This window comes from Triplophysa dalaica, chromosome 13 (assembly GCF_015846415.1).
Source record: "Triplophysa dalaica isolate WHDGS20190420 chromosome 13, ASM1584641v1, whole genome shotgun sequence".
Lineage (NCBI taxonomy): Eukaryota > Metazoa > Chordata > Actinopteri > Cypriniformes > Nemacheilidae > Triplophysa > Triplophysa dalaica.
In genome coordinates this window covers 803,104-816,125 of record NC_079554.1, presented here as the reverse complement: position 1 = coordinate 816,125, position 13,022 = coordinate 803,104, and the positions used below count along the sequence as shown (strand labels likewise).

Here is a 13,022-nt window from a genome sequence, read left to right as displayed (position 1 = left end):
TGTCTTCAGTTTAACACTGTGTTCAATTGTTTTTTGTTCCATTGGAAAAGGTTAAGCACTTCAACTAATGATACTATATGTACACAAAGAATGTCTAACACTTTATCGAGAAACACATAATACCCTGATGGGCAATGAAAATGATCTGAGATATCAAGAATCCTGTTCACAAAACCTTTACACACCATTCCATCAGGTGACCTTATAATACCATTCCCTGTTGACTTCCTAAAGACAATGTTTCATATTTCTTGAACAAACACACATTTAATGACCTGTTAATAAGATGATAGACTGACAGTTAAGTGAAGAGAATGAGAAGAGTTTGTCAGAGAGCTCTTATTGTGATGATGATGTTTAACACAGCGAGCGTTTAATTCATGCATCAGTACAGAAGAGGCGGATTGAGACGCTGCAGACAGCGTAGGTGTCATCACTAGTCAAAGAGTGTCTAAAAATACACACGTTCTTCTGGTAATGAGAGCTTTTCTGCACCACATGCTCGGGAGGAAAACACATGAAGAATCCCACCTGGCATCCAGACAAGACCGTGGTGTTTGCAAACTCATTGTGCATGGAAGGACTGATCTGAGACTAAATCCTGACGCGTTCATCATACTCACTTCTGTAAATGCGTAACTTGTATTAGGATTTTATTAAAAGAACATCTCCATTACATACTGCTGCGTTTCTGTGTTTCATTATGAAAACAGATAAATAACATTTAGGGTCAAACTGACCGCTTGAGCTCTGGAATTATTCTGTTCTCCCTCACAAGCAGATTCTTCAAGACATAAACCACTGTGTGTGTGTGTGTGTGTGTGTGTGTGTGTGTGTGTGTGTGTAGGTGTGTGTGTGTGTGTGTGTGTGTGTGTGTTTGTGTATGTGTGTGTGTGTGTGTGTGTGTGTGTGTGTGTGTGTGTGTTTGCACGCATGCGTGTGTGTGTGTGTGTGTGTGTGTGTTTGAATGAATGAATGAATGAATGAATATGAACTGTATGATTGCATGAGGCTGGTATGGAACAGTGTGAAGACATCAGGATATTTCTCCTGAAAACATCTTTTCCTCCAGCAGAATGCGGGCTATGGAATCTCATCTGTTTCTAATCTCAAAGGGCAAGTCATATTTTCCATGTTGATAGCACAACAGTGGGAGACATTTCTCTCCTGACATTAATAAATGTTTAATGTTTCACATCACATAAATATACACACTTGACGTGTTTTCGTTCACTGCATACCACAGCATGACCATTCAGGCATTGGTCAGAACAGAATGTATAATTTAAAACATCAAAGTGGAAAATATACACAAGAAAAACAGAGAAAGATGAAGAGCAAATAAAACTCAAAGTACATTCAACAGTGTGCTGACGTCTACCATTCACAATCTTTAACTTACAATACCTTATAACTCGAATATTGTCAAAAACTCAAAAAAGAAGACACGAAGAACACATTTTAATAGTAGTTTCATATTTCACGTTTTCACACTGTTGAGAGATAAAGATAATTTGATTTGGCATTTTCTCGGGCTCTGAAAATCTGACAGACACTGTCTGGAGGCATTCATCTTTTCGTTAAACTACAAATGTGCACATCTTATTCAACTTAAAAGGACACTCCACCCAAAAATAAAAATTCTGTCTTCATTTATTCACTTTCGAGTTGTTCCACCTTCGAGTTGTATAAATGTATTTGTTCTGATGAACACAGGGGAAGATATTTGGAAGAATGCTTTTAACCAGACAGATTTTGCCCCCCATTGACTCCCACAGTAGGAAAAAAAATATTTATACAGATTTGGAACACCCCGAAAGTGAGGAAATGACAGAATGTTAATTTTTGGGTGAAGTACCCCTGTAATATTTATAAAGCATGTAGTATTATGGGATTGTGACTGCTGTGAACACAGAGAGACTTCAGGACTGACTCCCATCACCAGGCAGAAGATGAGAAGAGAGATTACATAGAGCAACAGACGGGTCTGAAATAACAAACACACCGAGTATGAAGAGATGTGAATTTCATCTAAAACCACACAAACACACAAGAAGAAGAAACAAACCAACCGACCCGGACAAACGAAAGAAACGGCAACTTCAAACGGGATCTTTGATGAAAAATGTATTATGCACATTTGTGATGTATGTATGCATGTGCTGAATAAAATGTATGCAGTGAAAAATCACACTACACACACAAATGAGTGTTATTAGCAAGCTTTTTTACAGGAATTCACAGAAAGCCACTATAAATGTGATGATTCTTTTATTTTGTGTACGTAATAATGATTCTGATAATGAAGATCCTTCATGAGCTCACAGAACGCCTCTGGCAGCCGTTCAGAACAAGATTTAGACTGCGTGGTCTCCATGGGGACGCTGATGCATGTTGCCATGACAATGAGAAAGCAAAATAAGTTCACACAGAGGGAACACACACACACACACATTTGTCAATTCAAATGTATAGCTGCAAAACAGCTTTTCGGTAAAAACATTGTAGAACAAACAGTTCAGACTTGAGAAAATGAGTTAAGAACAGATACAACACAGAAAAATGATAAATACTTTCATGTAGTGATTAAACACCGCGCTGATGAATGAGTGCTAATGACTGAAGCTTTCTCGACTTGTTCCACTGCATGTATTATTCTGGTCTCGATATAGAGGAAGACTTGAGAGTCTGTAAAGAAATACTTCACCAGACAAACTAATTGGCTCTGTTCACATATCAAACACGAAAAGTCCCGCAGGGGATAACAGTCATACAGTATCTCTCTTCATCTCCTTCTTAAATCTTCTTTAGTTTCAAACACTTTCCACCTTTTACTGCTGACCTTCCATAACAATCACGATGATTCTACAGCTGCAAACCCCCACGAGGTCTTCTGATGTGAGTTTAAGAACATATACTTGACCATAATGATGAAATAGCTACTGCAAAATATAAAATGAAGCAAGACAACATCTACGTCATTTTAACTGTACAAGCACACATCCCATATATGGAAATGGTTTAACTATGCTAGAATAGTTCATCTATTTCTTTTAATTGTAGGCTACTAATTATTATAATAAATATGTTTGTAGTGACACTACAAATGTGAATCAATGGTTTGACTATAATAAGATCTTGGCTACTTTTCCTAAGGGGTATCCGCTGGGATTCTTTAATTTTACATTAATTAATTATTCAGATTGGCACGAGCTCTCCTGTCAATTTGCGTCATCTGGAACGGCATCACGTGGGCATACAAAAGCCGCGCTCGCGCTCCGACCGACGGATAGGATTCGAGCCTCGGTCTCGAGACCAATGCATCTGAGGGGATCCTAAACAAAAACACGCTATTTATTATTTACTGCGATCAAAAATTCAATTTACTGACCACAAGACGCGTGGGATCGGATATCTGAGGGGAATAACGGAAACATCCCATCTGACATTACGGATTTAAAGATGAGGAAATATTTCCATCTCAAGAAGCTCGACTGTCAGGATTAGCGAATGAAAGAAAGTGAAAAGAAAATACGAGTTTTGCTTCGAGGTGTTCTCGTTAAGAGCACGTTTTTTGGGGAAGACTTGTTAAGTTTGTGTGAAGGGAAACTCCGTGGACGCGCTCCGGGCTGATATGGAGAGGATGCGCGCGCTCGGGGGAAGTTTATTTCTCCAGATGTTTGAACAAAACACCTCGTTGGCTGGATTATGACATGACGACTCAAAGCATTTTATGAAGTAAATAAAGTATTTATGAACGGATCCGCTACAGTAAAGCGGGAATACGCGAAGGAGAGAGAGCGCTGTGCGCGCGCGCGCGTAATGGACACGTAACATCAAGATTTCAGCACACAGGTGTGTATTGATCTTAACTTGTCATCACACAGGTGTTTATTGATCTTAATCTATACAAATCAAGTGTGTATTGATCTTAAACATGAGTGTAATGTTTATCACAGACACAGAAATGTATATATATATATACGTATCGCATGTTGAGGGATCGTTTTGTTTTGGAATAACGCTGATATCATCACACAAGATGTGTTGTGGCGGATGTTCATCGGGTTTGTTTAAGGTCACACTCTCTCCATCGAACAGACACACAGCTCACAAGACGAGTACTGGACTTATTATTTCTGATTCCAGCTGAAATACCCCCCACCCACACATACACCCCCCAGAAACCCCACCAACTCACGCAGACACGCACTCAGACAGCATCCCATTGACCGGTGTCTTCTAGAGCAGATGATCGTGGGGGTATTCTTATATATTCAGGTCTCTTAGTCACCGTAAAGACTCTATACAGGTCTCTCTCTCTCTCTCTCTCTCTCTCTCTCTGTAGTGATTCTTATAAGAACATAGAGATGCACTATATCAGGGGTGTTCAATTAAAGTTCCAATAGGTCCAGTCTTTATATTTTCTTCCAAACGGGGGTCCAGACAACATGTTTCTTGAAAATAACAAATAATAAATATTTAATCAATTTAGCCCACATGGATATATATATATATACATTTATTAAAATATATGATATTTTATCAGACCGTTTGTTTTATATTTTAAAATCCACTTATCAGGTCTAATAGTTAATATTGGTAAATATAAAAGCCAATGACAACAAATGTAATTTAACAATTCAAATGCTCTCATAATGACCACAAAACAAAGTCATTTTCCAAATTAGCCTTTCCATGTCATTCATATCAGAACTAGCCTACTTCTATCTTTAAATCATCTCTTAATAAGAACGTTCATTACAAAATGTGACCCGCTTCTTTGTACTATTTTCTACACAAAATCATCAAACAGAAAGAATATTCTGTGAAAATATATAACTACAAAATCTTCAATATTGACTGAATAATGCCATTTTAAAGATTAAAATATTAAAATGAATGCTTGAGATGTTTGTTATCTAATAATTGATGAGTCTTTAGCCTGGGTTTTCACAGGGTCACATGCTGATCAATAATGCTAATGCTAAATGTAGATAAAAACGTTATGGTTCATAAAATATCTCAAATCTGGACGAAATGCTGGAGACATACAGCGAACAGTAAACAGACTGACGGATACAAATACTTTAAAATGGCTGCATTTTGTTTACTGTTGTGTGTCCATATACCTGCTCTGCGTGTCTGCACTACTGTTGTCAAATGTATCTGCTGCTTTTCATGCGGCGCATCTTTGGGGTGAAAGCAGCGCGCGCGGAGCGGAAAGGGTTAAAATGAAGCGTGTTTGGTGCTAGATAAAGATATTAGAGGACATAGAGACAAAAGATCAATAACATAAATGTTCCTGAGAGCGTGTGTGATGTGATTCTCTGTTGTGTAGACACGGAGAGTCAATTTGAGTCAATTTAAACAATCGAAATCCGCATCCTGCTCGCCAGTCGCCATTTTTTATGTTATCGGTATCGGTAACTAATAATACAGTTTAGGCCGGTATATTATAGAAGAAAAACAAGTTCCTCTGGTTAAACTTCAGCTGCTCACAGTTAAAATAAAGTACAGTACTGTCTTTCTGTCTTGATCATTCACAAACTGATAGTATTGATGTAACTTAGATGCACTATTTATGAATATGTCAATTAAAGTAACAATAGCATGCTTTTAATCAGACTGCTGTCTGAATGCTTTCTGTCGTAAGACCGGTAAGACAGGTGGATGTTAAGAACACTTTTCTGGGTTGCTCTGGAAGAACATCTATAATTTGTTTATTTAATAAAACTACACCAGAAAAGTTATAAGGTTAAAGAATTGTTATCTAGTGTAAAGTAGGCTTGGTAGGCCTGCACGATTTTCAGAGGGGAAAAAGAGAACTAATGTTTACCTTGTTTTCTGCAGTTAAGGTTTTAAAAAAAACAGGAATTTAGGGAAATTAGTGAATTTTATATTAGTATTTAGAAACTGTAGTTCAGCCAATATACTGGTTATCGGCTTCCAGTGTTTAAGAATTATAGCTTATCATTATCGGCCAAAATGTACATATGGGTGCATCTCTAGACATATAACACAGTTTAAGTTGAATAGTAAAATGTTCAAATCACACACAGTTTCTGTGTTTATTGTCTTGTAAATACAGTAGAAATATATACATTCCACAGATGAGAGAGACAGAATGACACTGGGACAGTGACATGAATATTATTTCAGTATGTGACCGAGAGATGCCGTCTGTCACCTCCACTGCGTTCTGAATCAGCCAGTGTGTGACAAACTTCTGTCAGAAGAGAAGAGCGTGACATTTCACCAGACACTGTTAGTCGGTGTGTGATATCCTCTTCTACTCTTGCTTTCAATGGTCAGAAGATGAGCAAATGTGAATGCACTGCATGTTGCTTTGGATAAAAGTAAAATAAACTCACCATGATAGAGACGATCAGTAATCTGTGAGAGACACATGCTTCATACATCACACTTCAAGTGTTCTTTAGAGGTGTTTCATTAAGAGACAGACGATAGCAGAATGTGTCCTTTTGTTCTAATGTTTGTTTATATAATCACCACCTCCTCATTTATCCTGACGCTTCCAACTCTTTCACATGATCACAGCTTTATTGTGTTCCACTGGACGATTACACTTCTCAACTTTTTTTTTCAGCATGCACAAACATTGAGTTGAGGTCAGCTAAATGTCCATGTCAATGTGAACATAAGTGTTGACAAGAATATCACTTACTCCCATTTCACGCCGCATGGGTAAGCAGTGGTAAAAATTTTCAGCACACATGTTAACAGATGAGAGCATTCATACCAAATATGTAAGCAGCGCATGCTTCCGGAACAGAGGCTATTCAAATCTCATCAATACCAAACAGTGACTTTGACTTAATAAATGTCACTTAATATTTTTACACATTCTGTTAAGTTATTGCTTTTTTGTAGCTCAGTGGTAAGAGCATTGCGTTAGGTTGTGGGTTTGATCCCAGGGGATTGCACATACCAATGTATAAATGTATAGGTTAATGCTTTGTAAGTCCCTTTGGATAAAAGCGTCTGCCAAATGCATACATGTAAATGTAAATGTATGCATTGCATCTTTAATGTTTCATGAATCATTATTTATACAAATAACTTTCTGTTTAGATTTCATGAGACAAGTGATCTTGATTGTTGACTATAAAAAACGAATAATACATTAATCCTACATCATCTAGATAGTGATTAGGAAAATAAATGATTCCTGTTTCGTTTTATAGACAGTTTCAATGAACACACTTTTTCTTATAGTCTGTCTTTCCTGTGGCTCAGTGATTAGAGCATAGCACTAGCAACGCCAAGGTCATGGGTTTGATCCCACGGGTTTGCACATAGTCAGCAACAAATACATTATTAATACAGTGCTATGTTCGTCTCTTTGGACAAAGTCCTGTAGCTTTCCTATAGCTCAGTGGTTAGAGCATGGCGCTAACAACGCCAATGTTGTGGGTTCGATCCAGGGGATTGCACATAATGAGAAACAAATGTATAGGATAATGCAATATAAGATGCCTTGTATAAAAGCGTCTGCCGAATGCATAATTGTAAAAAGCAAATATATGCGTCTGCCAAATGCATAAATGTATAAAGCAAATATATGCGTCTGCCAAATGCATAAATGCACATGGCTAATAGTAAAAATATTTATATTTAATTTATATGAATATTGATTGTTTTATTTTTATTTTACTGTATAATATTTGTATTAAATAAACGATTTGTTGAATTTTGCTGTATGTTGGTTTTATTAAGCAAACAATTTGATTAATGGGACCGGTAGTTTTGACGCATTTAAAGAAACCGTATGGGTTATAAATCATTAACACTCACTGAAAATTATAAGCAAATAAAAAAACTGACAATTTAAGAAAGGGCAAAAATATTAAAGTGTTGATTCACATCTCAGTGCTTGACACTTCACAGATAAAATAGTGAAAAGTTTAAACCGCTCACACATTTTGTCATTTTTGTCATTTTTGATGTGGACAGGCCTTTCAGCTGTGTGATGTTGTTTTGTTTTATAGAGTCAGGGTTTTGTTGTGTACTTTATAATTACCCACAGCTTTGATGTCTTTCCTATGAAGAAAGAAAAGGGATGTAAAATAATGCTGAAATGTAAACAGATGCGACACAAAATTAGTCATTTGGAAAATGTTTTTCCAAAAAAAAGTGTTTATCCTCAATTTATTTGACCTTTAATGTGTACGGAGGGATTGAGAGAAAGAACAAGATTGTGAAAGCTCCAGCTAACGTAGATATCTGTTTGTTTGTCTTGCAGGCTTTAACTGGCGTAGCGATGATTGCGACTGGAGGCGTGATCACAGGGCTTGCTGCGTTGAAGAGACAAGACTCCTCTCGTTCTCAGTTTCATCTGGCCTCTCAGAGCCCGGCGCCTGCAGCCCAGAAGAAAGCATGCAAGCGTAAACCTCGATCCGATGTGGTGGTGGTGAGAGGGAAGATCCGGCTGTACTCGGCTTCAGGTTTCTTCCTGGTTTTGGGAGTCCTGATTCTCATGGCAGGCATCGCCATGGCCGTTTTAGGATACTGGCCTCACAAAGACCACCTGAAGACACCCGAAAACAAGGTCTACACCAACGACACTCAAGCAGTGAGAGGACAGGTGGGCTCTCTGGCACAGTTCTTTGAAAAACATCTACATTCGGAGAAGATGAAAATGTTGGGTCCGTTCACCATGGGCATCGGGATTTTTATCTTCATCTGCGCCAATGCCATACTCCACGAGAATAGAGATCGCGAGACAAAGATTATCCACATGAGAGACATGTACTCAACCGTCATAGACATTCACAGCCTGAGGATCAAAGAGCAGAAGTGTGCCAACGGGACTTACGGGGGTCCCTACGGGGACACGGAGATCCGTTCGTTCGCTCAGGACAGTCAGTTTGCCTCGCGACTTGCGGCTAACACGCTGATGTCCTTCTCTCACAGGACCAACTCGGCTGAAGACGAGGAAGGTTTGATGAGCGAGGCTAAAGGAGGCTTAAACCTGCTGTCGCCCACCTACAAGAATCGTTCTGAATCCATTTTTGGGTTCCAGTCTGAAGGCGGCCGTCAGTGTGGCAGTGCGCTGAAGAAATGCCAGACGCGCTCCATCGTCTCCTCCTCCATCAGCGCCTTCACGCTGCCCGTCATCAAACTCAACAACTGTGTCATCGATGAGCCTGACATCGACAGCATCACAGAGGACCTGGAGCTGAACAGGGACGTCTCCGGACCTCAGTCTATGGAATCATTAACTGTCCCTGTACCAGATATCGCCAAAGCTTTTAAACCACCCGGGGCCCATCTGCTCCGGAGCAACTCCGCCACAGAATCTTACAGCTCTGCGACTTCACATTCGTCGCTGTCACCCGGATCCAGCAGCGGTAGATTCCTGTCACCCGGAGCAGCACGTAAAGGCTTTGGCTCCAATAGCTCGCTCCACATGTTCTCGGCTCATTCCAAATCTCTGGATCTAGAGCGAGGGGCCGCCATGCTCACCGTCCAGCCCGAGCAGAGGAAACACCCCAGCTGGCCTCGACTGGACCGCAGCAACAGTAAAGGATACACTAAACTAGAAGACAGAGATGACCCCATGGACAGACTCATAGTGCCCCCGGTGGCCGTGAAGAGGGATTACACGAAAAAAGAGAAGCTTCTTATGATCTCTAGATCGCACAATAACTTGAGTTCTGAGCACGATGAGTTTATGAGCAACAGTCTGAAGAGAGGCACCTCAGAGACCAGATTTTAACATCTGAAAAGTTTAACGGTTGCGGACGCTGACTTTGATACACATGTGCGTGTGCGTTTCTTTATGAAATGACAATGTGAACACGCTGATAAAAATCATGAACTGAAAACTTCAACAATTTCAGAATAATGACATTTTTTATATTCCCCACAAAACAATAAGAAAGTGAGCAGTGATGATGAACAGAAGCATTGGTGCATAGCAACACTTCAGGAGCAGATTGATGAAACATGTGTAAATGTGTTTGTGTTGTGTTTGTTCACATTCACACAGGAGCAGTTATCTGTTCTGAGTTCAGCTCGTGTGTAGTTTTACCACAGGGACTAGAATTATTTATTGTTTAATAGACACAGTTGATATTTTTGAAGACGACCTTTCAATGTTTAGTTGATTTGTTCCTTAGAATAAACCAAACTTTACACATAATGTTGTCCTGTTTCACATTCATACTGTACACATTGTTAAAAAAGTTTGATGTTTAAAGCATATCACCAAAATGTACACACACTCATTGAGTTTACAGCTTGACAGATGCTGTTAGTATAAATGATCATTGTATGATAAAAGTCTTTTGTGTGAACAATCTCTTAATGGGTTTGAGGCACAATTGTCTGTTATTGGCTGTGACAGAAGTGAGATGAAGTGTCGCTGTGAGAATGTAAATTCTGTTCCCAGTCAGAGAAGATCACATCAGGAAGAATTCACTCCATCTGGTTGACATGGAGATGAAAGAATGCTCTCTATATAATGCAGCAGATGGGTTCAGATAATAACAACATCTATGTGTTATGAGTGTTTGTGTGATGTTATAGCTGTTCTTTTCCTCAGCAGAAGAGCCAGAGCTCACTCAATACTCCCTGTGCTGTCATTCATATTCACAGTTTAGATTTAAAATGATGAGCTTTACAACATTTCACAGATCTCATGGACTCAAATCATTATTCTGTTTTTAAATCAATGTGGTTCTTTTTATAAGAAAAAAACAACAAATACATCTTTGATTGAGTGCAAAGCAACTTCAAAAATGAAAATACATTTTTATAATGACCTTAAAAACAACATTCAGGGGTTAAACAAATGATCGGCACTTTTGTCCAGTCACATACACTTACCTGAAATCAGAAGCAGATGCTTCTATCCAGAGAGAACTGAGATCAGTGTTTTATTGTGAAATCTGTCCGCTTGTAGAGTGTATATCATCATGTGTTACAGTCAAACACAACAACAAACAATATCACATTTATTGTTATCATAAGCATAATTTGTCTTGAGAAGATGCTGAATGACTCATGTCTTCATAAACATCCCTATCCCGTCATCCTTTGACGTGTCTAACAGTGATGCTGGGAATTGAAATAATGAGAGAAGGACCTTTGATTGTGTGAGTGTTTCATTCAGGTCCTGTGTTACAGAATTTACAGAATCTCACCATAGCAACTGAAGAACTCCTGAGACTAACCCAAGTGACGTCTCACTCTCTCACACACATCTCACAATAAAAACACCTGCTGTGATGATCAACCTGAGACATCATCATCATCCATATTCATAACTGAACTTGTGCTGTCCCGTTCAACCACTCCAGCGATGAAATAATCCAGCATATGTTCACTCATAACTCAACGTTTGAGTTTATCCATGATTTACCCAAGCATGGCTTAAAAACAACCAATCATTTTTAAAGTGAATTTGTCCTGAACAGGATCAGAAAATGTGTGAAGAGATGCATAGAAAATCCACATTTACACACAAAAAATACACAAACTCCTGAGTTGTTATTAATCAAAATCTGTTGTGTGAACAACTAAATTAAAACAAAACAAACATGAGTCAGAATCCAGAAAGCAGCATATTATAATAATAAAATCCTCTTGATACAAACACACACCAAACCAATCACACTACAGAAACTTATAATAACAATTATTGTGTCTCTTTTCTCTTATCTATTTCAATTTCTCTTTATTACTTCTTTTTATCATAAAATGAGTAATGCACAACAGTTTTTTGTAAGGGTGTGCACTCGCAGCTTCTTTACTGTTCTTTCATCTTGATGAGGTTTGAGGTATGAGTCAAATCTTTCCAGTTAATCATTTGCTAATTAGATCTGCGGTCTCCACCACACTCCCTCCCTCTGAACAGCTCTCTCTCTCTCTGATGGACACTAACACTCTGTGCTCCACACTAACCTCCGGCTGAGACAGCGTATGTCCTCTCACATCAAGACCAGTCTTTGCATCCGCTTCTGCTGCCTGATTATCTGATGTTCTCTGTGAGGATCGCACCACGCTCAGGTCTGCTGAGAGAAAGTGGCTCAAACAGGAGCGTTGCTCGACCCAAAGCTCTTCTGGAGAGCAGTCCCCGTTCATTCACTCTTTTTATAAAAAACCTCCTGTGTGCAAGAAGTATGTAGCACAAAGCACTATACAAGCTTCCCTTGCTCAAACCACTATTCCTACGTGAACATTATACAGTTGAAAGAAAAAGTATGTGAACCCTTTGGGCTTACTTGGATTTCTTCATAAATTGGTCATAAAATGTGTTCTGATCTTCATCTAAGTCACAACAATAGAGAAACACAGTCTGATTAAACTAATACCGCACAAACATTATACGTTTTCATGTTTTTATTGAACACAACATGTAAACATTCATAGTGCAGGGTGGAAAAAGTATGTGAACCTTTGGGTTTAATAACTGGTTGACCCTCCTTTGGCAGCAATAACCTCAATCAAACGTTTCCTATAGTTGCAGATCAGACCTGCACAACGGTCAGGAGAAATTTTGGACCATTCCTCTTTACAAAAGTGTTTCAGTTCAGCAATATTCTTGGGATGTCTGGTGTGAATCGCTCTCTTGAGGTCATGCCACATCATCTCAATAAGGTTGAGGTCAGGACTCTGACTGGGCCACTCCAGAAGGTGTATTTTCTTCTGTTGAAGTCATTCTGTTGTTGATTTACTTCTATGCTTTGGGTCGTTGACCTGTTGCATCGTCCATCCTCTGTTAAGCTTCATTTGGCGGACAGATGGTCTTAAGTTTTCCTGCAAAATGTCTTGATAAACTTTGGAATTAATTTTTCCATCGATGACAGTAATCCGTCCAGGGCCTGAGGCAGCAAAGCAGCCCCAAACCATGATGCCCCCTCCACCATATTTCACAGTTGGGATGAGGTTTTGATGTTGGTGTGCTGTGCCTTTTGTTCTCCACACATAGCGTTGTGTGTTCTTTCCAAACAACTCAATTTTGGTTTCATCTGTCCACAGAATGTTTTGCCAGT

General features: G+C 39.0%; 1 protein-coding gene across 1 annotated transcript; it reads left to right on the top strand.

Moving 5' to 3' along the window:
• Window positions 1-3,306: 3,306 nt before the first annotated feature.
• On the top strand, window positions 3,307-10,168 carry tmem200a (transmembrane protein 200A). Its single transcript, XM_056764796.1, has 2 exons — window positions 3,307-3,855; window positions 8,267-10,168. The coding sequence occupies exon 2, from the start codon at window positions 8,285-8,287 to the stop codon at window positions 9,740-9,742; it is 1,458 nt and encodes a 485-aa protein (XP_056620774.1). The 5' UTR covers window positions 3,307-3,855; window positions 8,267-8,284; the 3' UTR covers window positions 9,743-10,168.
• The last annotated feature ends 2,854 nt before the right edge of the window (window positions 10,169-13,022 follow it).